Below are 25,022 nucleotides of genomic sequence, written 5' to 3' on the forward strand. Positions count from 1 at the left end.
TGATAAGTGTTTCTTTTCTCAACGCTGTTTATAATGGACCAATCACAGTCGTTTGTTGGCACGGCATAATCACAATTTTAAAAAAAAATAGTTTGTCGAAATTTCCATTTGTATAACAAATTATAGCTATTAAACTCTATATATTTAATCGATTATTAGATTATACAAATCTATAGGGCAAAAACACTCTGTGATATGAGCGGGGCTCAATGGAGATTTCGGCTTTCTGAGCCGCCAAGCGCCTCTTGAGGAAATAAATATTGTGGAAATGTTACTAACAAGCCACATTCGCCGCTCAATGTAAGAAATCGTGAAGGCGCGCGCTGATTGGTAATTTATAGACGCTTATTGATGAGGTTTCATGGACGCAAAATTTACACGCCTGGTTCTTGTGTGTTAAGTGTTTGTAAAACATAAAGCACATTTACCGTTTATTAGGCTGATTTTAACTGAAAAACAATGAGTAAAAAGGGTAATGTATCATGGGTGAAGCCAGCCGAACCATCTTTTTTGAAGAAATTTAAGAATGATGTTGGTTATAAAGAAGGGCCGACGGTGGACACTAAAGTAAGCGTTTTTAGTCTCATTAGTCGTGCGTCAAAACATAGTGAGATGCCAACGTAAAAATGCTATCCGGACGCATGTTGTCCATGTAGGCAGCTCACTAGGTTTTCAGACGGCCTCTATTGTATTTATGTTTAGTGTAGGAAATAGAATAGTAAGTAAACGTTGTTGTTGTTGTTGTTGTTGCAGAAGCAGCAGATGCCGCAGTGTGATGATGACAGTGATGGTGACAGTGATCGCGAGGACGAGATGCCGCAGGTCGTGGTCTTAAAAAAGGGAGATCTGAGTGCTGAAGAGGTTATGAAAGTCAAAAAAGATACAAAGGATTCAAACACAGGTAATGCGTTGTACGTGCATTGCTTTCATGGATAAGTACGAATGTGATCAAACCAAGCCTTTCATGCAATTCTAAGTAAATTCTTGTTGACCCAAGTACTCAAAATGCAATAATTATCTCAGTTAAAATTAAATAAACAAGTAAAGGTACGTCACATATATATATATATATATTTAAATTCATAATAAAGCTGTAGTTCTTTCATATAATACAATAAATATTGGCACAGTGTTCACATTAAAAGATGTTATTCATAAGAAAAAGTTAAATTTTTAATGACACTGAAATATTTAGGTGTTTATTTACTTAATCCTTATTTAATATTTAATTAAATGTATTAAATACATTAACTTTTAAATAAGAGTGTTGCTCAGATTGAACGTGGTTGATGACAGACTTGGTTTTACTTGCATAAAGAAAAGATCTTTGATCTTTTGCACATTTTGAATATTTAAATTGCTTAGCAGCTCTTCTCAAAGGTTCTCATTGTATAGCCTACCTTGATGGATTGAACCAACATTTTTTTATATTTTATGTCTTTTCATTGAGGAAAAATATTCAGTAACATACATAATTTCTATTAGAGAAGATTTATTATGTGCATTTATTTGAGAGACGGTGAGCAAATATGCAATTTAAAGTTTCAGTTTTGCCCAAGTTGCAAACTCTCACTCCAGCTTCTTTAAATTTAATTTTGATTTTTATTTCTGTCTGGCTTCTAATCTGTTAATGATAGTTACTTGTGACACATATAAATGTTTCTTATAGCAAAGATGGCATGTAGATTTGTAGCAGTCTGTGAGTTATGACGGAAAAAGTAAAAAATCGACCCAGTCTCCCTTAATGTTCTGATGTTCAGTGAGTATAAAGTCATTAATTAAAGTAAATGCTTTCATTTTCTCCAGATGAAGAGCCTCCAGCAGATGGAAAGATCGTCTTTAAGAAGCCTGTCAAACGCTCCTCTGATAAATTCAAAGGCATCACGGCCAGCTCTAGCAAGAAGAAGAAAAGCGAGGATGGCGAGAAGAAAGAGTCAAAAGCTGGTGTGAAGGTGAAGAACAACAGTCTGCTGTCTTTTGGTGATGACGATGATGATGATGATGAGGAAGATTAGTCTGATATGGATTCAGGCATTTCTTTTGGTCAGATTGTGTCTCAGACTGGTCCTTGCAATGACCAATCTGCTCTTTTAAAAATATATTTCTGTGTGTAGATGGTGATAGATGTAAATAGGTGTTTGTGAGAGTGAAATTCATGCAGCTTATTTGTTAAATAATTTTGTTAAACGTATGAGTCATTATGAGCCTCTGGAGGATCATCAATAGCAGGAAGAGGGAAGTACTGTAATGATATATAACAACATCAATCATTAATGACAGTTTTTTTAAAGACTGTGATGAACGTATGGACAAAAAGAGAAACAAAAAAACAATTGGAAATTAAAACATGATGGAATATGGAACATAGAGGTTGATTTCAAAGAGGCTATTCAGTGTTTCATAGAAATGAAACTGTCCTGTTAGAGATGTCCAACAGGATGTACATAAATGGCTTCTATGAAGGAGCTGTGCAGTTACCCTTTTTAATCTTTGTTTTAGGTTTTGTTTTGCAAAACGTTGACACTCAAAATCCCTGATTCTGGGACTTTTGGAGTTGTATTTTATTATACATTGTGTCACATTTAGAGGAAAGAAAAAAATGCATTCTGGAATAAAATGTTTTTACCACCATTTATCTTGTGCTACAACTGAAATTCTGAATATAAATTGTGTCTGTTCAGGAAGGAATCTCATAAAAGAAATCTAAATTGGGTATTTTATCAGCATTGTCAGGTTGAGTGAAAAATACATTACACTTTAAGAGGACTAAAGGACTAAATACAGCCAATAGTGTATGGCACAGACACTGATATTAATATATAACTACCTTTTATATTTTGTGGTTCTCAACCTTCTTGACTCAAAGGCCCCCCACTGTCCAAAATAATATCCAAAGGACCCCTATATATATATATATATATATATATATACACACACACACACACATACAGTATACACCGATTAGGCATAACATAAGGCACCTGTTAGTGGGTGGGATCTATTAGGCAGCAAGTGAACATTTTGTCCTCAAAGTTGATGTGTGAGAAGCAGCAAAATGGGCAAGCGTAAAGATTTGAGAGAGTTGACAAGGGCCAAATTGTGATGGCTAGACGACTGGGTCAGAGCATCTCCAAAACTGTAGCTCTTGTGAGGTGTTCCCGGTCTGCAGTGGTCAGTATCTATCAAAAGTGGTCCAAGGAAGGAACAGTGGTGAACCGGCGACAGGGTCATGGGCAGCCAAGGCTCATTGATGCACGTGGGAAGTGAAAGCTGGCCCGTATGGTCCAATCCAACAGACGAGCTACTGTAGCTCAAATTGCTCAAGAAGTTAATGCTGGTTCTAATAGAAAGGTGTCAGAATGCACAGTGCATCGCAGTTTGTTGCATATGGGGCTGCATAGCTGCAGACCAGTCAGCGTGCCCATGCTGACCCGTCCACCGCCGAAAGCACCAACAGTGGCCACGTGAGCATCAGAACTGGACCACGGAGCAATAGAAGAAGGTGGCCTGGTCTGATCAATCACGTTTTCTTTTACATCACGTGGATGGTCGGGTACGTGTGCGTCGCTTACCTGGGGAACACATGGCACCAGGATGCACTATGGGAAGAAGGCAAGCCGGCAGAGGCAGTGTGATGCTTTGGGCAATGTTCTGCTGGGAAACCTTGGGTCCTGTCATCCATATGGATGTTACTTTGACACATACCACCTACCTAAGCATTGTTGCAGACCATGTACACCCTTTCATGGAAACGGTATTCCCTGGTGGATGTGGCTTCTTTTGCGCCCTGCCACAAAGCAAAAATGGTTCAGGAATGGTTTGAGGAGCACAACAACGAGTTTGAGGTGTTGACTTGGCCTCCAAATTCCCCAGATCTCAATCCAATCGAGCATCTATGGGATATGCTAAACAAACAAGTCCGATCCATGGAGGCCCCACCTCGCAACTTACAGGACTTAAAGGATCTGCTGCTAACATCTTGGTGCCAGATATCACAGCACACCTTCAGGGGTCTAGTGGAGTCCATGCCTCGATGGGTCAGGGCTGTTTTGGCAGCAAAAGGGGGACCAACACAATATTAGGAACGTTCCCTGATCGGTGTATATAGTTCACAGAAACTGGGAGTGATACAGGTAAATTAACCACAATTTACTTGTATTTTGTTATAGGCCTACCATAAGTTTTAAGAATTGCATGTTCTTCAATAAAAACAATAGTTATTGAGGGTAAAAAAAAAAAATGATTTTAATAGATAGTTTTAATTAATATAATAAAAATATATTTTGAGTAATATTTTAATGGAGTTTTCAGTTCATCCACATAACTTGTGAGCTACAGTCTAAATTGTGAAATACAACTTATGCTACATTAGGATCTTAAAATGTTGAAGTTAAGATTGAACCAAGATCAATGCATTAATGGAACAAACATTTTATTGGTTAATTTCAAAAGCAGCATTTGTTCAGCCTTGATGACATTGTTAGAACAATGTGCAAAGACAATACAGGACGGGTTCATAAAACAACATGGAGTGGTTTTATATAGTTAATCCACTGGAGTGTTACACTGAGCACACTGCAACATTTGCACAGTTTAATACTTGTATGATTCAAACTCTTACATGAACACTGAAAAATAAAAACAACACAGGAATAATATGAAACACTGTAACAGATACATGCTAAAAGCTAAACATTTTGTGTTAGTTATGAGCTAACAGATCTATAAGCACAGTACAGTGCTAAAAAAGGCCATTATGGATTCAAACACTAGCTGCTCTCGTAACACACTCCCTAGTTTGAAAACTACAGATCTTACTAAATCATTCCTTCATTCTTTTCATAGTACAACTACAAATTAAGTATTTTAATGCTATTCTTCATTTATACAGATGTGAATACCAAAACAGTAACATCTGAACTGTTGTTCAGTTTTTCAGGATGCTAAAATGATTACTACTTAGGGCATCAATGACTAGGAGTTTCTAACAAGATTTTAATGTATACTCAAAGCTTAGATATGTAACATTGCATTATTTTAACACTAACACAATAAAAGTTAGTCAACAATGTAATTCTGTAACAAGTTTTCGTGTTCCCACTGTCTTGAAAGCACTTAGTCTTAAAAGGGGGTTGAGATGACAGATTTGAGCCCCTTTTATAGAATACATTATAGTTTAAAACAAAACAAAACAAAACAACCACAAACCCAAACTGAGTCCATTCAAGTGTTATTTGACCTGTCTGAGAAATGTTCCGGACCAGTAAGAAGTTGAAAGGCATCTTCACATTTAAAGAAATCTAAATCTAATGTGTCCCAAAACGTTAGATTAAATGGCAGCTTCAACATTTATAAACATGAAACTTAGCAATCAGAACTGAAATAAAGAATGTGTATACTTAGTATTAAAACCTAGCTTGTGCCCTTTTGTCGAACAATGTGTAAAAGTATCAAAAACTCCCAAGTTTTATTTTTTTATTAAGGATAGTGGTACTGTGCTGGTTTGACAGGATCTTAAAACGCAAGTACTTCACTGATTATATCGGAGACGTTCTAGTCGTGTCATGTTGCTTTCAATGTGGACATGGAGTGAGCCTCTATGATTAGATCTCTATGGTCATTTAAGAAAAAAAAGAAAAAAAAAAAAAAAAAAAGGCATTTCATCTCATCTGTCAGTGAGGTGATATTGTGGACCATCCACAAGAGGGCAGTCAGACAGAGAGAAAAGTTAAAAACTCCATAATGGCTCAAACAGAGTGGCGATGGAAGATTGTTTCTGCCACTGAATAAAAAAAAAAAAAAAAATTAATTGCGAGTTTACATCTCACAATTCTGACTTTTTTTCCATCAGAATTGCATGATATAAAGTCACAATTGCGTGTTATAATTTTTTTTTTTTTTTCTCAGAATTGTGAGTTATAAAGTCAGAATTGTGAGATATAAACTCGCAATTGAGAAAAAGTCAGTCTTTTTTCACTCAGAATTGGACTTTATAACTCGCAATTGCGAGTTTATATTTCACAATTCTGAGAAAAGAAGTAGAACTGCGAGGAAAAAAGTCAGAATTGTGACATGTAAACGCGCGGTTGTAAGAAAATGTCAGAATTGTGAGATAAAAAGTAGCAATCATCTTTTAAATTGTTTTATTCCGTGGTGAAAACATCTTCCATAGATGATAACCAATGGCCTTTCCAAAAAAAAAAAAAAATCTCTGAGCACATTTTGTCATGTATGCTAACAACAAAACCTATAAACGGAGCAATTCTATTAGGGTCCTCGCACACCGGTGCTCGGGCCCTAACTAGGTCAGAAGCAAACCCCTGAGTTCAAGTCTAACCATTAGTGTAGAACTGGACCTGGGACAAAAAGTTAAAAATATAACATTGTGTTTGTATGTAAAAGTGTTAGAGGTAGGACAACCTAACAGACCATAGGGGATGGTGGTAGAGAAGGGGGGCACCGTGTCCCTGTGAGACACTCACAGGTGCTCTGGATGGCTCTGCAGGCAAGTGATCATCTCCTGAACTGGTTTGCCCTCGAAACAGATCTGATAAACAGCCGTGAACAGGGGGAACCTGGAGATGAATGCAGATTTGAGATGTCACCAATTCTGTAAATGCATCTAGACAAAGAACATTGTGCCCTAGAGCACAAAGTCATTTAAACCCCAGGTTGCTTCAGTGGGATTGTCAGAAGAAGTGTTCTGTAAGTCACCCTGAATAACACACAGTCTGTTAAATGAAGAATGGTGCAATGTATCCAGCACTTCCCATATGTAGGGTATAATTAATTAGTGTCCTATCAATTTTTTAGGCGATAAAATCCCACATTCTAGTATCAGGTACACTGCTGTTTAAAAGTTTGGTTGGTAGGATATTTTAATGTTTTCTCACTAAGGCTGCATTTATTTAATTAAAAATACAGTAAAATCAGTAATATTGTGAAATATTATTACAGTTTAAAAGAACTGTTTTATTTGAATATTTTAAAATGTAATTTATTCCTGTGATGTCAAAGCTGAATTTTCAGCATCATTAGTCTTCACTCTTGTGTCACATGATCCTTCAGAAATCATTCTAATATGCTGATTTGATGCTCAAGAAACATTTCTTATTATTAGTGTTGAGAACAGTTGTGCTGCTTAATATTTTTGTGGAAACCATGATACATTTTCTTTCAGGATTCTTTGATGAATAGAAAGTTTAAAAGAACCGCATTTATTTAAAATAGAAAACTTTTGTAACATTATAAATGCCTGTTTTGAACAAATTCATACATCTTTGCTGAATAAAAATGTATTAAACGTAGCCTTTTGAATGGTAGTGTTGATCAATTATCTAAATAATTTTTTTTAAATATAATTAACAATTTTATTAAGTAGCTAGTTCAACTGCAACAAATGTCTGTACTTTCTCTAAAATGGACATTTTTAATAATTAAAATCATGTTATTATTTTCACAATCTATTGAACTGAGGGAACATTCTGGCATTTTTAAAGTGTATTTAATTTGTAAAATGTATTTAATTTGTATTTTTTATTTAATGTTTAATAGAATTACTAGAAAACCACACCCTTCAGATGCTCCGACCACATAATAATTCCATACAAAACAAAAAGAGATCTTCACTCTGGAAATGTCATATAAAAATACCTTTTTAATGCATAAGGACAGACACAGGGGGATAAAATTATGCATTAAAAAGAAGCACATTTATAAAATTCCAGAGTCAGATCTCTTTTATATGGACTCATGCAAATTAAATTTTTATTTTAACTTTACATTTTTATTCAGTATATATCACCTACATATGTCACCTACATGAACACCATGTCAGGAGAATGTCAACCAACATAAAGGCTAATGCAAATTTATAATACTATAAATAATACAGTTATAATAATAATAAAAAACTAAAAAAAAAAATGGTTACACATACTTATCCACTAGGCCCTTCTGTTTGAGGATATGATAGACCTCAGCAGAAGTCAATGGTCCCTGAAGCTTTTGTCCATTTAACATCTCCTTCTCCAGTTCCTCGATGCTCTGAAAGAAAAAGAAATCTGTATTGATCTTTTCTGCATCAGCAAATGTGCCTAATGCTCAGCATCTTCCTTCAATCCATAAAACATGCATTACATGCCATCAGGTAAGTGGAGAGATTAAGAAATGGATCGGTTTTCTTTTTACCTTCCCTGTCCTGGCAAAAGCATCTGCCACGCGACGGTTTCGTCCTCCGTAGCAGGTGGTGATGAGGTCAGCCACGCCGCAGCTCTCGAGGAATGTGGCGGAGGACACAGAATCGTCTTTGCTGAAGAGTTTGGCGAAAGCAATCATCTCCATCAAGCCCAGCCGGATGACGGCTGCTTTGGTGTTGTCTCCACACTGCAGACCATCACAGAATCCTGCGCCCACTGCAACAATGTTCTAAAACAGGGCCAAATAAGGATGAAAAGGTTATTAGAATGCCAGAATGGTGCAGTGCATCCAGCACTTTCCATAAATATGGTACAAATTAGTGTCCAATTACTTTAAGCCATAAAAGCACAAATCCCACATTCCAGTATTAGATACACCATTGTTCAAAAGTTTAGGGTTGGTAAGACTTTTTTTTTTTAATGTTTTTGAAGTAAGTCTCTTATGCTCACCAAGGCTGTATTTATATTAAAGTACAGTAGAATTGTGAAATATTATTACAATTTTAAATAACTGTTTCTATTTTAATATATTTTAAAATGTAATTTATTCCTGTGATGGCAAAGCTGAATTCTTATTAGCCATTACTTGAGTCTTCAGTGTCAAATGATCCTTCAAAAATTATTCTAATTTGCTAAAAATAATGGTGAAGCAAGGGTTATTAGAATGCTAGTAAGATCTAAAATGGGGGTTATGCACAACAAACTTCTGTATTCTGTAAAACAGATCACATCGCTTCCGGTTCGGGTCTTTTGTTTGTGCTTTGTTAAAAATAGAGCCGTTTACTCAAGATACCTTCAAAGGAGTGAGCAAAGATGAGCATAGCCGATGATCATAATGGCAACAATAAAAACAACCAGCTAGGTTAGCTGATTACCTTAAAAGTCGATCACTGTCAGTTCGTACTGCCATTAACACTTTCTCCGACAAGCGGATGCAATGAGACCCGTTTTCCTGTTTGTTTTTGTGATGTTCGGCATAAAGCTTTTTGGTAACTTTGGCAAATCAAATGCTGATGGACTATACATACATATTCTGGCCTGGACTTATGGCAGATATACAATTATATAAGATATACAACCATCACACGTCTTTTGGAAGTATAACCATAACATTTAGCATGGGATTAAGTGTGTTAAGTTATATCTTTTACATCTTAACCAAATGTAGGTTGAATGTAACGTAAATCTGTAAAGCACAATATTTGTATAGTGAAAGTCCATCTTAGATTTGGTGTGTGTTGGCAGCAAATAACCAACAGATAATTCACTTAGAAAAGTAGTCCCACCTCAAAATGATGATGTAAACAACTTTACAGCTGATGCACAAGTTCAAATTTTTTAGTGGAAGAGGAAAACAATAAGTTCAATTTGGGTCTATTTATCAAACAAAGCTATCAAATTACTTCAGAAAACTCATATGGACCATTTTTACGATACTTTAATGATGCTTTTCTGTCTCTTTGTGGTTGACAGCCCAAATTCCCAATCACTTTTACTGTATGGGGGGAAAAAAGTTCAGTACATTCTTCATTCATGTTACACAGAAGAAGAAAAAAAAATCATATGGGTTTGGAACAACATGATTTTTTAATAAAAATTCTGGGTAACACTTTAGTTTAGGGTCCAATTCTCACTATTAACTAGTTGCTTATTAGCATGCATACAGCTAGGATATTGGCTGTGTATTAGTAGTTATAAAGCACATATTAATGCCTTGTTCTGCATGACCATATTCTACATGCCTTAACTCTGCCCAATACCTAAACTTAACAACTACCTTACCAAGTATTAATAAGCAGTAATTAGGAGTTTATTGAGGAAAAAGTTAATAGCTAGTTAATAGTAAGAATTGGACCCTAATCTAAAGTGTGACCAAATTCTGTTATATTAATTTACAGTCATGTCGTTCCAAACCTGTATGACTTTCTTCTGCAAAAGATGTTTTAAAGAATGTAGGTAACACAAACGTTTTGGTGGCCATTGACTTTCATTGTATGGATAAAAAAAAAAAAAAATGCCACTGAGACATTTTTAAAAATTTCTTTTATGTTCCACAGAAGAAAGAAAGACATTAAGGTTTGGAATGAAATGAGGGTGAGTGAATGATCTCTTTAAGTTGTAAATAACCCAGATTATTCATCAAAGCTTGCCAATATTACAATGATTTTTACAATGTATTTACGAGGAAGACAGCAGCCTTAGAGCATCTAATTGTAAATTCAGCAGAGCAAGCTCTTCTTTACACAGAGGTCTGAGTCGTGCCCCCGAAGCCCTGCATCTCAGGTGCCTGCATCAAGATATTTCCCATGGGATGAGCAGCGAAACAAGATTGATATTTACCTTAAGGGCTCCACAGAGCTCTACTGTGTCAGCATCATCCACCACGGTGATTCTGAAGTTAGGCGTCTGCAGGAGCTCTTTGAACAAGAAGCCATTCTCCAACACCTTGCTACCTGTGGATCGCAGAAAATATTTGTTGAGATTCCCCATGGTGCTTTTCAGCACTATGGCAACGCATACACTGTAAAGTTTCAGGAGTGACAACTGCATTTAAATATGGGAGTGACCAAAGACCCATTATGTTTTACAATTTCAACTAAACAACTGCCAACAGAGACATCTTGTTTTGTTTATGCTTGGAAGGCTGCTTCCCAGACCATTCTCTTGAAGTGTTGCCATGTCCACTTATTATAAGCGTTTTTGGACCTGTTGTTTGGGCTTGGCTCATAAAGCGATCAAGTTTATGGTGGGAATGTGCGGGTTGCAATATTTTTGTCTTATTTTCAATATAAAACATTTGGATTTTGTTCAGTTTATTATGGGCTTGTTCTTGTTTTGGTGCTTTTTCTAACAAGATCTGGCAACATGAATGATTCAAGGTAAAGACTATGGTCAAGGCTTGTAATTCTTTACCTGTGATTTTCTTGCACCGCGCACAAATGTACAGAACAGGATTAAGCACTAAAAGATGAATTGACAACTGAATTTAACTGCAGTGTGTACGTGGCTTATGTGGTTGCTAGGATGAATTTTCACACTTTACATTCACTCACCAATGGTGCTCTCACAAAACTTCTCTGCCGCCACTTCATTGGCAATGTTGGCCCCCATTAGGACACTGACATCAATGCCCATTTTTTCCCGGATGATGTCAGAGATGAGTTTCAATCCTTCTGGTCCTTCATCTATTCCCTACAAAGAAGGAAAAAAGAGGGAAGTTCTCTAAACACCAATGCTCTTTTAATGTAGCATCACACTGTTTCCCCCTCAGTAGATATAACTCTGCAGCACAGCTGTTTGGAGGACCATCTTTGCCTAATGAGTCAAAAAATGAGGAGGAACACAAAAGCAGAACAAAAATAATAAGGGAGGTGGAATGAGTACACAAGAAATGGGCAGAAATCTGAAAAAGGGAACAGACAAACCTTATCTTTTAAAATTAAACACGGAACACTGAGAAATTAAATGAGGCCACTACTTCAAATAGCGAAGTGGAGAAGATAAATGTAATTTGTTGAGGTACAACTATAGAGATGAAGCGCTGTGTGGCACAGTCAGTAACAGAGGAGACAAACTGGCACCAAGAGATAAAATGCACGCAAAGAATTTGCCAGCAGGACAGAGGGCACTTTTTACCCATGAGTCACTCCACATATGGTGCACTGTGCTCAGCTTTTAAAAAGACATCAAGTCTGAGACTCCTCAGCATTCTTCAGTCCTGAACATCCTGTCTGTGTGGAAGAGGATGCTCAAGGATAGACCAAAACTTGCCCCCTATATTCTCATTCACTATTCCCTACATTAGTCCACTAATATAATTCACTTGAGCGGGTGAATGAAAACTAGAGAGCAAATTCGGACACTGTGAGAAGGGCTGTCACTTTTGCATAGTTTGTGCTTGCTGTTCAATAATTATTTGAAACTTAGCAAACTGGCAGCTCCAGTAGTAAGATGAAAAGATTTATCTTGAACTCTGTCATGGAAACTATGTATAAACCTTAATTAAACAATTTAATAATCAATTAAAAAGGGATTTAAACCTGTATGCTATTACGCTGTAGCCACATTGGACCAGCGGTTTGGAAAATGGATGGATGGAAGATTCAGCTGCGGGCACCATCTTCTTGCGAGACGCGGTAATTCATTCGCCACACGACTCTCACAAGTCATTATGGGAATTCTCTACCCATTGAGCGTACATCGGTTGTACACTTGGTATTGCGGTGCATTGTTTGATTTAATAAGTGCACTCGATAACGTCCACTACTAGTGCCCTATTTAAGGTTATAGGGGGCAATTTCGGACACAGCCTTGGAATCTTAAATCAAAAAGCTGGCGCATAGCTGAATATAATACTGGCATTCATTATCATCGCACAATGGGAATAAATTATTATCTGTTTGAATCTCATTGGTCCATTATGAAAATGCATTTTGTTTCACAAAGTGCAAGCATTATGAGAAGAATTATCATGTTTTTTTAAGCCAAGTTGATTTTGAGTGCAACTTTCAAAAAATAAAATAAAAAAATAAACTGTATCTCTGTAATAAACTTTTATATAATTTTATAGAAAAATATTACATTAATTATTAAAACATAAAATTAATTTGATAATATTACTGTTGGGAAAATGTTTGTCTAAAATGCAGCATGCAGAAAGTACCTGTCTAAATTCGGTCAAAATGCACCTTGCACAAATCATTTTCCCTTAAAGTCGGGATGAAATGGAAGTTGCGATAGTCTTTTCTTCTCTAATGTGATGTAAAAAAAATGAAGGGCGGGACTTGATTTTGTCTATTGGGAATCAATTGGATTGTCATCAGAGAAGAGATGTCGCTGCAAGAGGGAGGGGAAGTTATTTTGATTAAAGATTACGAGGGCACATGGATTTAAAAAATAAATAATTACGTGCACAGATAAGTCATTTATAATAAATACAGCAATATCCCATAAAAAAAAACAGCAACTGTCAATTTTGATTTCATGGCGACTACCATGAAGTCTACCATCAACATTCACCCATTCTTTTGTGTGGTTTAGGTGCATGGCACCCCTAATTGCCACCAACTAGGTTACCATGTACACTAGGCTTCAAGGTGCTGTCAATCCTGCATCAGTTTATAGCCAAACAACAATAAAACCTTACCTCTTCAATATACCTTAGGAAGCCCCATCAAAAAGCACTACAATTTAAATTCTGTACAATGCTGAGTATTCTTACTTTGATTAGTGTAATTCCACGAGCCTTCTCCGAAACACAGCCGACCATCTCATCACACAGTTTCCGGATGAACTGGTGAGGGACCACAAAAACCAGGAGGTCGGCACCATCTGCGGCATCCCGAAGCTGCGGCACAGCAACCTACCGGAAAAACACCATTAAATTGACACTTATTCAAACTTCCTTAAGACAATATTTATGCATAGCGATGTGCAAAAGGTGCTTTTTAAATAATGATCAACAGATGGCAAGCATGCAAATCAGAAAGACTAAAATGATTTTTTTTTTAATCAAATAATAAGTGTAATATATATTTTCATATCTATTATTGTATGAATTAACTATATATTAATCAGCATGTAAGAAATTATATTGAGACAGCAGGGTGGTAATGACCAATATAAAGTGCATATATAAATATTTTTAAATGTATATAATTAAATCCAATGATACCAAAAAGAGATGCACAAACTATTGCAAATATTTTTTACAGAATTCTCCCACTCACACTATTTTTTATTTATTATTATCCATAATCATCATTATTTACCAACTCTTAGGGCACCCCACCCACTGTCTTACCACATTCTCTGGGAGTTTGTAGCCTGGAAGATACTTGACATTCTCGTGCTCTGTGTTGATGATCTCAGAAAGCTTTTTGCCATTGACCATTTCTTCATACACCCACATCTTGACTGTTGTGGCAAAGCACTGGAGTTTCTGTGCATTTGAGCCAATAATCCTTGCAATTGCAGAGCCCCTTGGCACAGGACAACACAACAATATCTTTAATCAAAATGCCAGTGTGCTGTTAAACAGCAGTTCACTGAGACATTTCAAGCAGGGTTTACAGCAGAAGCTTTGCCAGCTGCGGTCAAATGAGTGTTGTGCAGCATGCAGCTCTTCAGATCAAGTCATTAATCACTTGATTTTGCCCAGAATAACAACGTTTAACATATGGACCTGAATATCAATATGAATATGCAGGCAATTAAACTTGTGCTCCAGTTTAAGTAAGTACTGTCTGAGCTATAGCAGTTGGTCCACGCCATATGTTCTGTATATTAATCTCATTACCAATCACATATTGATAATATCTAACCATTACACGTTCGTACTCACCAGTTTCCTGAACCAACAATACATACTTTCAGCGGAGCTGCCATCACTACCTTTGCGTTCAACTAGTGGATAAATGTTTCAAGTAAACAATATACCGGTAGGTAATAATACTATAAAGTCAAGCAGTTGAGAGGGAACGCGCTGGTCCACCTTTGACTGCGTCATCAACGACAGCTATGAATTCTGGGAGTTGTAGTTTTTTCTCTTTTTTCTACAGGTTTCTTTTTAATGTCTAAAATAGTCGCTGTAAAAACCTTGACACATATTGGAGGATCATCTAATTCAGTTTATGTGCATAGCGCTTTTGTAGAACTAGGCTATCCACTCTACTTGAACAGATTAAAGCTTATAGTGAACATATTGTGAACAATAGTCATTAAACCTAATAGCTCATCATTACATTAATACATACTCATAGTTTTAAAGAAAAGAATTACTGTTTTGAGGAGAAAATCTGCATCTTCTTTCTTTCTTTCTTTCTTTCTTTCTTTCTTTCTTTCTTTCTTTCTGTCTCACAGACTATCAACATTTACAACAATTTCCTCTTTTTCTTTTTGCAATGTGGTGGTCAAAACTTGAAAACTTTTTTACCACTCACATTATTTGTTTTTGCCTTTTATGTAAAGACTTTGATTTACATAATCAAACCCACAATTTCAAATGTTAAAATATGAAAATGTAAAAATATGAATGAAATTATTTTTCCGCTGTTCGGACGTAAACACTGAAGCTCTGCAACGAAAATAGCGTAGCAGTATGACAGGGGACAGACGGATTTGTTGAATTAAGTCGTTATTTTTGTTTTGTTTTTGCTCACAAAAAGTATTCTCATAATATTACATAATATTAAGGTTGAACCTGAACCATTGCAGTCACGTCGACGGTTTTAACTATGTCTTTAGTACCTTTCTGCTGCCTATGTGTGGATCAGATACCCTCGGATTTCATCAAAAATATCTTAATTTGTGCTCCGAAGACAAAAGAAGGTCTTACGGGTTTGGGACGACATGAGGGTGAGTACTTAATGACAGAAATTTTATTTTTGGGTGAACTAACCCTTTAAATAAATAAATAAATAAATAAATAATAAGTTTTTTATCATTTGTTGTATATTTTTATTTAATTTGTATTGTTTTATTTCGTTTAATTTAATATTATTTTACTTTTTTAATTTGTTTATTTTATTGTTTATTATTACTGTTATTTATGTTATTTCTGAATTTCTCCGTACCTATGATAATAAGGGGGCGTGGTTTTGATTTAAGGCTTCGTATTCACATTCACATTCACGCTCGCCTCTCTGATGCTGCATTCCTGTTGGAGGAGAGCTGGAGGGGAGTGACCACACACTGATTCCAATGGAAACAGAGAAGCCCATTAAAGAGTCCAAGGCAAGGCAGCAAGATAATAAATGAAAGTAATCTCCAATCACGTCCTCTTCGTACGATGATAATCAGTATCTTTGGTTTGGTTTTGAAACTGTGCTTTGGATTTTGAATCGTCATATTGTATGAACCAGAGTTTGGAATAATCATGGAAAAAACACTGAACGTGTCGCATTCAGGGAGCAGTAAAGGAAAGTGGTCCGCGGATCTGGGGAATCCCGCACAGAGACAGGCAAGAAGCGGCTCGTATAGTCCGGGATCAGTGGCTGTTTCGGACACTCATCCATCGCAGACCCAGAAGAGACACTTGGAGGGGGTTTTGAACAAATACACCAATTTATTGCAAGGCTGGCAGAGCAGGTAAAGAGTTTTTGGCGTTTGCTCACTCTTTACAACTTTTAAACCCATACGAAATGTTTTTCGTGGCAGACTTATAGCTCAATATGATGAAGATTTTTCACATTTCTGATCATATCATTCCTTCATTTCCATGACATCCAGTATCTGGATCAAAGAATGAAGACACGTCATCTTCCAGCAATGCACAGAACGCGGTCTAATTCAATGCAATATGACGCTATGCATGAATGAAAACATATGTTTCACTGTTTACATTTTTTGGGTTTCTCCCCCATTGAAGATGCTGAGCATATGGGCAGCTTTATCCACGTACTTCAACGTCGTGTTTGATATCAGCTTGTGTCGACTTTTGGTCAAAAAGAGGATAAAATTAAGAATAAAATTAATTTTGATCCGTTATGACATCATGCATGAAACTAAACAGTTTGGTTAAAAATAAATAAAATATATTTATATATAATCAGATATATATCATCAGATTTTTTACAGCTAAAGATTTTCTTGACATTCATGCATATATATATATATGTGTGTGTGTGTATATATATACATACACATGAATGTCAAGAAAATCTTTAGTTGTAAAAAAAATGTGATGATTCTCCTAAAGATTTTTGATCACTGTCCATCAATGTCATTTTTTTTTTTTTTTTTTGTCAAATAAGACTCAGGTAATGTTGCATTTTGTAAAATCTGATGAAATCTATTGAGATAGAAGATCACACCTCATAGTTTGCCTACCTGTTATCTAAGTTCTGGTGTTATGTAATATTCTCTTATGGTTTGACTCTACAGTCTTATTGCAGATTTGTAATATAATTTCATTAGTATGTTTAGTATGCAGGTTATATCTCTACATAATAACACAAAATCTGATCAGAGATAATTAAGGTTTTCTGCATCTTAAAACCAGACATCAGTAATCAGAACATCAGTTCTCTGTTTTAGAGTACCTTCTCATAATGAAAGGGTCTATTTGTAGTCAGGAATCTAAATGTGAAATGAGTCCTTTAAGAAACACTCCAAAGCAAGAGCCTCTCATTGAAAGCAGATTTTTTTTGTTTTTGTCGGATTTCATGGTTGTGTGTTCTGCAGGGTTGAGTGCAGCACAGCCCACAGTTAAGGCTCTTTCATCTGGGAGAGACTATGACTCATCCGTGATGGGAAATCCCTCACATCCATAATGTTGTGCTCATTCTCTTGCTTAGTCCAGCGATCGATAAGGAAACAGGCCAAGCATATAACGAGCATCAGGACCGGAGGGTTACTCGCCCTCCGCAATGGCTCAGAAATAGCCCTCACGTTAACCCCAGCACTAGTCACTGTTTAGTGCTTAATGATTTGTGTGTGTGTGTGTGTGTGTGTGTGTAAGAGAGACAGAGGTTTCCACATCACTCAATATTCTGACCTGATGAGAATTGGGCCTTGGAGAGAATAACTTACTGAAAAGAACCACTAAGAGAATGTCTGTCACTAATGTAATTAATTTACCCACAGACAGACACACATGTGAGCATGTTAGCACAGTTAGAGTTTGTTTATGTCACATAATATGCCATGGTATTCTTTGAAGAAGCATGCATTTTTTAATAGCATGTATAATATAGAAATGGTATTATACCGTATTATATATTGTGCCATAGTACCAGCATATGAAATGTGACCAAAAGTAAATAAATAAACAAAAAAAACAAAAAAACATGTTAAATAAATATGTGTGTAAAATATGTAAAATAAAAGAATAAAAAATTCATAAATATTTTCATTTTTTTTATTCTATGGCTTGGTTCCACAGACAGGGCTTAGATTAAGCCAGGATTAGGCTTTAATAAACGTGCCTTAGAAAAAAACATTACTGGTGTGCATCTTGGCAGAACTTGATTTCACCAAGTACAACATGTTCCTGGATCAACATCTTTGTTGATCCTGGAACAACATTCCAATCAACCAATCAGATTTGAGGGACAAGTTTACAGTTTATATCAAGTTTAGGCTAACAATCAGGGTTCAGTGCTTCTACATCAGTGTTATTCACCAATCATTTCCCTCTGATTTTAGGGATAAGTTATAGGCAGGGTTAGGTTTAGGGGTAGGGACATGGTTAGGACTAAATTTTCGGACAGGAATGTTGTTCCTGTATCAACAAAATATGTTGACCCAGGAACGTGTCTAACTCGGCAAAATCAGAACTTGCGTGCATCTTGAGACTGACATACTGTAAGATATCGATTTTTAAAAGTGCTCTCATTCACTTCTCTCATTGGCTGTTGTTAAAGAACTGACTTGATCTTCCCGATTTAAAATCTTAAATATCAAACAATTTTGGTATGATATTTAGGATATGATCGGGGCGGCCCCGATTTGTGTGAGAGCAGATCGGGAGCTGCAAGACTTGATCTGTGAATGCCTCACATTACCAGATAATCTGCGCCGAACATCGGAACCGATCAAGGTCCTCGACAAGATTGCTTCTCCGATTCTCAGGAGGGGAAAATCAGGGATAAATCGGCCTAAAACTCCAGTAGTGTGAGCCCGGCTTTAAGCCTTGCCTGTGAAACCAGGGTTTTTTTTTTTTTTTTAAAGGGTGAGGGGATATAACATGTTTTTTTCATACTGGGGAATCAGGTTATGTAAGCAAATGTCACCAAAGGTCCACAGTGACCGCCTGTCCTCCGCCATCAAAAGCAATGCATTTGTTGCTGCTTTGATCTTCATACTTTTAGCTGCTTTTTAAAATAATGATGTGTCTTTGTCTGGCTTTCAGAGACCCCATCAGAGAGACTGTAGAAAAGAAACTGGCAGCACATCCATTTTTTACTAAGAGGGTGGCTGTTGTGTTTTAGCACCCAAACCGTGTGATTACAATCCATTCCCTGTAGAGTTACGATCCCGTATAAAGCACCTCTCTGGTTGGCTCTGAGTGTGGAACCAGACATGGCATGTAATGCATCACGAATAATGAGAAAGGAAGGGAGAGAGACAGTAATAATGGCCACTGTAAAGCTCTCATATGCTTTTTGTTGTAGGCCAGTTATACTAGTATGTACACTGTAAAAAAGAATTGTTGGTTTAACTTAAAAAAGTAAGTTACCTGGTTGCCTTAAAATTTTGAGTTCATTGAAATGAAAAATTTGAGGTAATACACTGAAGGCAATTGGTTTAATCAACAGAAACACAAAATATTATGTTATTTGAACCACATTAATTATCTAAGTTGATTTGACAAAAGAAAAAATGTTGTGATAACAGTGTAGTTGTGTTTTCTAAGGCAAGCATCACTGTTATTACTGCTCATTCTTTTGAACAAACCCCTAAAGTATTAAACTTTGGCACAAACTGTAACTCACACAATAGGTTTCTGTTACGAACATAAATAATACCTCAATTCGTGCAGCATTTTGAGAAGAGGTGCTGCTACTTCTCTAAGCGATCAGATTTAGTATTTTCAACCACTCAGAACATTTTATCAACCTCTTAGCAATGCTCTGGCAACCAACGAGAACACCCTAGAAAATGCATACCAATGCAATACAACATCAGGCATCACTCGCTGTCAAAATCTTGGTTAGTTGTAATATCATCATCTTCTCCTCTCTGTCTTTCATCATGCAGGTACTTTGTGTTGGACCCTGAGCTTGGCCAACTTCAGTATTTCATCAACGAGCACAGTAAGAACCAGAAGCCACGAGGGTCCCTGCCCCTCATTGGCTCCTCGGTGGCCCTAAGTGACGAGTTTCCCTTCATGTTCACAGTCTTTGCTGCGAATGGAGATCTCTTCAAACTGCGGGGTGAGTGTCCTCTCCTCTTTGTGGGTTTTAATCTTTTGCTTTTAACATGGTCATTTGTGTCCGATTTTATCCCTCCCGTCTCCATTCTCCTTTAACTTGAGTCTCCTCGTGCTATGTCTATTAAAGAAGTACCTCTTTGATATCTGTTTTCCCCTCGGGCATCCCCCTTTATTGGATTTTGTTGTCCACATTCACCCTTTCTTTCCCACCAGTGACTTCCACATCAGATTAGATCTCTATACTTCTCTTTCTCTCTGTCTCAAGTATGCCAAGAGTCTTTTCATGGTTGGCATTCACTATATGCCACAATTTTTTATGATGGTTTTACTTCAAAATTCTCTGTCGGTCTAAGGCGACTTTGAGAACTCATTTAGACTCTGTCAGGAGTTTACAAGCAAAATGCCACCAGCCAAATCGGCCATTTGTAACAAAGGCAATTTCGGAGAGATTGTGAGGGGATGAATTTTGCAGGAAAAAAGCTGTCACCTCTAGTGTTATTCCCAGCAGTCCGACAGCCTCGCTGTGGGCAAAGTCTCGTCAGCTCCCACTCCCAGCGTTCAAGTCTTCTGAAATGAAAATCTTCAGGTGCTATTTTTCTCATTTCACACCTTCTCAGTCTTACCCCGGGTAACAGACAAGCGACAAATTTGTTTTCTGGTCTTGTGTCTGAAAATGCTTGCATTTATTCTACATGGGTAACCATACAATACCTAATGGTTTATTAAGAAACTAAATTTTCATAAGCCATATAAAAACTCTGTCTGATATGCTTCTTAAGGCAGGACACTACAGGTAAAACAATTGTTTTTTCATGCACTGGTCAATTTTGAGATTTTTCTTTCATAACATGGGCTGTGTCTGAAATCACATACTTCCTTGAGTAGGTACTTGTTTTGAATAAGTAATTACTTCATGACCGCTAAAAAAGTATGTTCTATATAGTATGAATCTGTATAGTGGCAATGTAGTCTGGACATACTACATTCGCCATGTTGTCCTTATCACGTGACCTACCAGCATCAGTTGTGTCGCTTCACTGCCATTCACAAATCCTCTTCCGTGGCCTCGAGGGATAGTAAAGGCTGCATCCGAAAACCTAGTCAGCTAACATGGTGCCTCGCTGCCCTATCAGGCAGTGACTTTGCAGGCAGCATTTGCGCACGAAGGCACCTCACGAAACTGATTTCGGACAGACTTCTGAGGCAGCGTAAAGATTTAATGATCTACAGCAAAATATCGCAAGCTTTGTTGATAACTAAGCGTATATTTAATTACTACAATAGTAATTTTTTGCTAGAAATGACATCAAAAGTGGAAAACAACGTACATTTGGAAACAACGTTGACATCAACGTTGTGGAAAACAACGTACATTTGGAACAACTTACAAAAAAACGTACATTTACACACAAACTGACCACCAACCTCAACTTTCAGAGCCATCTTTATTTTTTAGATCAGCACAGAATGGAAAGCGCAGGATTATTTATGGGATATCAAAGGCAGCGAAGGATACAGCTATGCTGCCTTCAAAAATCGATCAGGACGTGAAGCTAACTTTGGATTTGGACGTGCCTTGATGCCTTCCTACCTTGGAATGCGTCCTCCGAAGCATTTTTAAGTTTTCGGATGCAGCCCAAGTGTCCATCGTATGCATACTTCAGAATCTCGCCGGAAAAAGGAGGTCATCTGGGTACTTTTTGCATACTGTTTTATAAAGGTGCGTTCAGATTCTAGCTACCAACGCCTGTAAAAAGCGTTCACGTCCTCGTAGAGTTCGTAATTACAGCTTGTAAGCTGGGAGTTTTCTGAAAGCTCTCAGATATACCACGTGGCCGCTGTACTACCTGACCGCTGTAGATTTATTTAGGCGTTGATAGTGGTGCCATGGAAACGCATAATTCCCAGTCCAAGGACGTGAACAGCTCCGAATATAACGTCACGTGTTGTCATCTCAGGATTCCGGTAAATACGAGGTGGCGTGAACGCAGCATAAATACTGTGAATTCGGACATACTTCTTTTGTCACATACTGTTTTTCGCCTACTATATAGTAGAGAAGTATGCGATTTCTGATGCAACCATGCCTTCTTTCAGACTAGTGGAAACGCACGGCTAAAGTAGTTCCAGGCAGGTCTTGGCCTCATTACATGTCCATAATATCACTTCGCCAAATGATTTTATTTCAAAGATCCTTACAGCCTACAACAGCAAAAGAACCAAAACCCACAACGTCACTGACCAAGCAAATAAATATAGTAAAATGATAAAATGACAAATTATTTCCATGTTTTTTTGCCACAAAATTACGTTTTATTATGTACGGAAAGCACATACTCCCCGCTCTCTCCCACTTAAACGCACACAGACACACTGCACAGAAACGTGTTGTCAGCGCTGTTCTTACATTTTTATCAGTAAAATAACGTTAGTTCAGCAACTTAAATGCTACATGACATTTCTCACATAGCGAGGTAAAAACCGCGCTTTTCTCTAAAATTACGTTTTTGAATTAGCAACGGAGGAATGGAGATGCGTTAGAAGTTAGACCTACACACAAGAGCGTTTTAAGGCCAAATGTCTTGAAATACATCATCTGAACAATATCTTGAGGTGTGGAAACCGTAGTATAAGCGGAATAATTGACTCTGGTCCGTTGAATTACTCAGCTTCGCATCGTGGCCGCATTACCACCTCGGGTGTGCATTATTTTCTAATAATTCAACGGCCCGTCGTCATTTATTCCTTACTGATTTAATTAAATTAGCCATAGAGATAACATGAATGAATGTGGCCATTTATAGGCTATGTTATCTTCTTCTAGCTTGTGATGCGCGCGAGCAGCAGATGTGGATGACCCAGCTTCAGCTGTGTGCCCGTCGCCACTCAGACGGCAGTGCCAAGGTAACCCAGTTACATTTAACTCGGCACACTGTGCTCTCGTTTCCTTCCTTTACATCTCTTTCGCTCCCTCTTGCTTTTGATAGCACAGTGTTTGTCTCGAGGCTCTCATCCTTTGATTTTGTTCACCCTGTCATCGATGATGTACTTACTGTCCTTTCTGTAAGTGCCTCTTGTCATCCTTCCAGTCTTTGTCTCTCTCTCACACACATTCTCTGTCCTGACTGACTTGCTCTCCATTTCCTCTGGCCTCTCCAGGCGCTACTCCGATGACAAACTGCCCTCTAGTTGTGTGATTTGTGATGCTGTTTACTTTCTCTGTCTCCTTTCAGCAGAGAATAAAGTTCATCACATTGGATATAAGGCTTATTGTAATGGGTGACATTTTCAATGAGGTCTTGAGTTTGCTTATCTGGTTGAGATGTACTTTAACCTTTCTAAGTGACTAGTAGTTTTGGTTTTAGTTAACAAATAACAACATTACATAGATGGTGACTTCTGTGACATTTCCTTCAGAAAATGTGAAGAAGTTTAATATTATAATCATGCTCATATATACAGGATTGCTGTTGTTATTCACAGGTTTCAGTTATGGTTATTGTAATTTTACGCAATAAAACAAGTAGTTGTACGGAGACATATGATCTATACAGGTGACAGCTCACCTGACATGATCATTTACTGTAAGTGTAGTCTCATTTCTCTTTTATCCACATGGCACGGTTTATCTTTGTCCAAAAATATAAACAATAGTTTTATACTGAGAGGAGAAACAGACTTATCTTTATTGTGTCAGTTCACATACCATGTGACAAACACATTGCGTGTCACACTCCATTTCCCACTATTGTCTGACTTTGAACACACAGTGATTTGTTTAACCTTTACTGAGTTAATCTTTAAGCATTCGGCTCCTTAGAAACATGTCATTAAATCATGCCTCAAGATGCATAATATTTGTTTTGCAGCCTGGAAGAGATTGAAATGGATGTTTAAATGCTGAAATATGCATTCGACAGACTCTTTAAGGCAGATGGTGTTGTGTCCAATTATTTATTGTAATTTTCAGTGCTCTTGAGTGGCAGAATAATTCCAGTCAGATCTGAAAATGAGTGTTTACATATGGGTGAGACCAGCATTATCCACTAATTTAGAGTGTGGGTTAAATGGAATGGAATGGAATTTAGCCTTGAGGCTAAAACATTGTTTGACTTCTATTAGCATTCATTTTCAATATATGACCAACAAATGGTGGTCTAATAACACAACCTAGTGTTAGCTGCTAATGCGCTCTAAAAGAAGGAAAAATCCTTGCAGTCTCTTTAATTAATCACATTATAAGCAAAGCAATTTGAAACCACACAAATCTGGGCCTTGTCTTCATCATCGGCCTAAGGCCAATTACATTACCAGTGTGTTATATTTATTCATTTAATGACTAAATCCATAATGCATGCAACAGATGCTCCATGGATTCTCTATACTCAGTGTATCTATTTTTATTTTTAGCATAACTGTAAAAATTGGTGTATATATTTTATTATTTACTGCACTGATTATTATCTGCTGCAGTGTTAGCAGTGTACTATTGTGTTTTTCTTAAAGGTGCATTATGCAATTTTGAATAATTAGTGAAATAAATTGCACTTTTGGAAAACATTAATACTTTTATTAGGCAAGAATGCATTAAACTCATCAAAAGACATTTCCAGTGCATTGTTACAAAAGATTTCTATTTCAAATACATGCCGTTCTTTTGAACTTTCTATTCATAAATGAACCCTGAAAAGAAATGATCAGTTTTCACAATAATATTAAGCAACACAACTGTTTTCAACATTGATCATGATCGTGTGACCAAATAAATGCAGCCTTGGTGAGCATTACGGGATATATATATTTATATATTATGGTTTTAGATCACGGCTGAAATCTCAGATGTCTGAAAATGGACTGCCTTTTGACTGCAAGAATGAGGTTGGGGGAGCTCCATCAGACCTGAATAAAATACTCATTCCAGCTTGTACAGAAAACCTCATAGTGCAGTC

General features: G+C 37.0%; 3 protein-coding genes across 4 annotated transcripts in view; 2 read left to right on the forward strand and 1 right to left on the reverse strand.

The window, feature by feature from the left end:
* Positions 1-337: 337 nt before the first annotated feature.
* On the forward strand, positions 338-2,631 carry kiaa1143 (KIAA1143 ortholog). Its single transcript, XM_051866806.1, has 3 exons — positions 338-567; positions 754-901; positions 1,807-2,631. The coding sequence occupies exons 1-3, from the start codon at positions 460-462 to the stop codon at positions 2,013-2,015; spliced, it is 465 nt and encodes a 154-aa protein (XP_051722766.1). The 5' UTR covers positions 338-459; the 3' UTR covers positions 2,016-2,631.
* Positions 2,095-14,726, reverse strand: gpd1l (glycerol-3-phosphate dehydrogenase 1 like). Its single transcript, XM_051866801.1, has 8 exons — positions 14,542-14,726; positions 14,002-14,179; positions 13,420-13,560; positions 11,252-11,390; positions 10,539-10,651; positions 8,191-8,427; positions 7,940-8,046; positions 2,095-6,575 (listed from the first exon to the last, which is right to left on the reverse strand). The coding sequence occupies exons 1-8, from the start codon at positions 14,583-14,585 to the stop codon at positions 6,479-6,481; spliced, it is 1,056 nt and encodes a 351-aa protein (XP_051722761.1). The 5' UTR covers positions 14,586-14,726; the 3' UTR covers positions 2,095-6,478.
* Positions 14,727-15,845: 1,119 nt separating this feature from the next.
* The window catches only part of osbpl10b (oxysterol binding protein-like 10b), a 50,037-nt gene continuing 40,860 nt past the window's right edge, over positions 15,846-25,022 (forward strand). For both annotated transcript variants that reach the window (XM_051864449.1, XM_051864450.1), the window contains exons 1-3: positions 15,846-16,286; positions 19,899-20,074; positions 22,898-22,977. In XM_051864449.1, the coding sequence (XP_051720409.1) occupies positions 16,075-16,286; positions 19,899-20,074; positions 22,898-22,977 (468 nt within the window). In that variant the 5' untranslated portion in view covers positions 15,846-16,074. The remainder of the gene's footprint in view (positions 16,287-19,898; positions 20,075-22,897; positions 22,978-25,022) is intronic.

This window comes from Ctenopharyngodon idella, chromosome 16 (assembly GCF_019924925.1).
Source record: "Ctenopharyngodon idella isolate HZGC_01 chromosome 16, HZGC01, whole genome shotgun sequence".
NCBI lineage: Eukaryota > Metazoa > Chordata > Actinopteri > Cypriniformes > Xenocyprididae > Ctenopharyngodon > Ctenopharyngodon idella.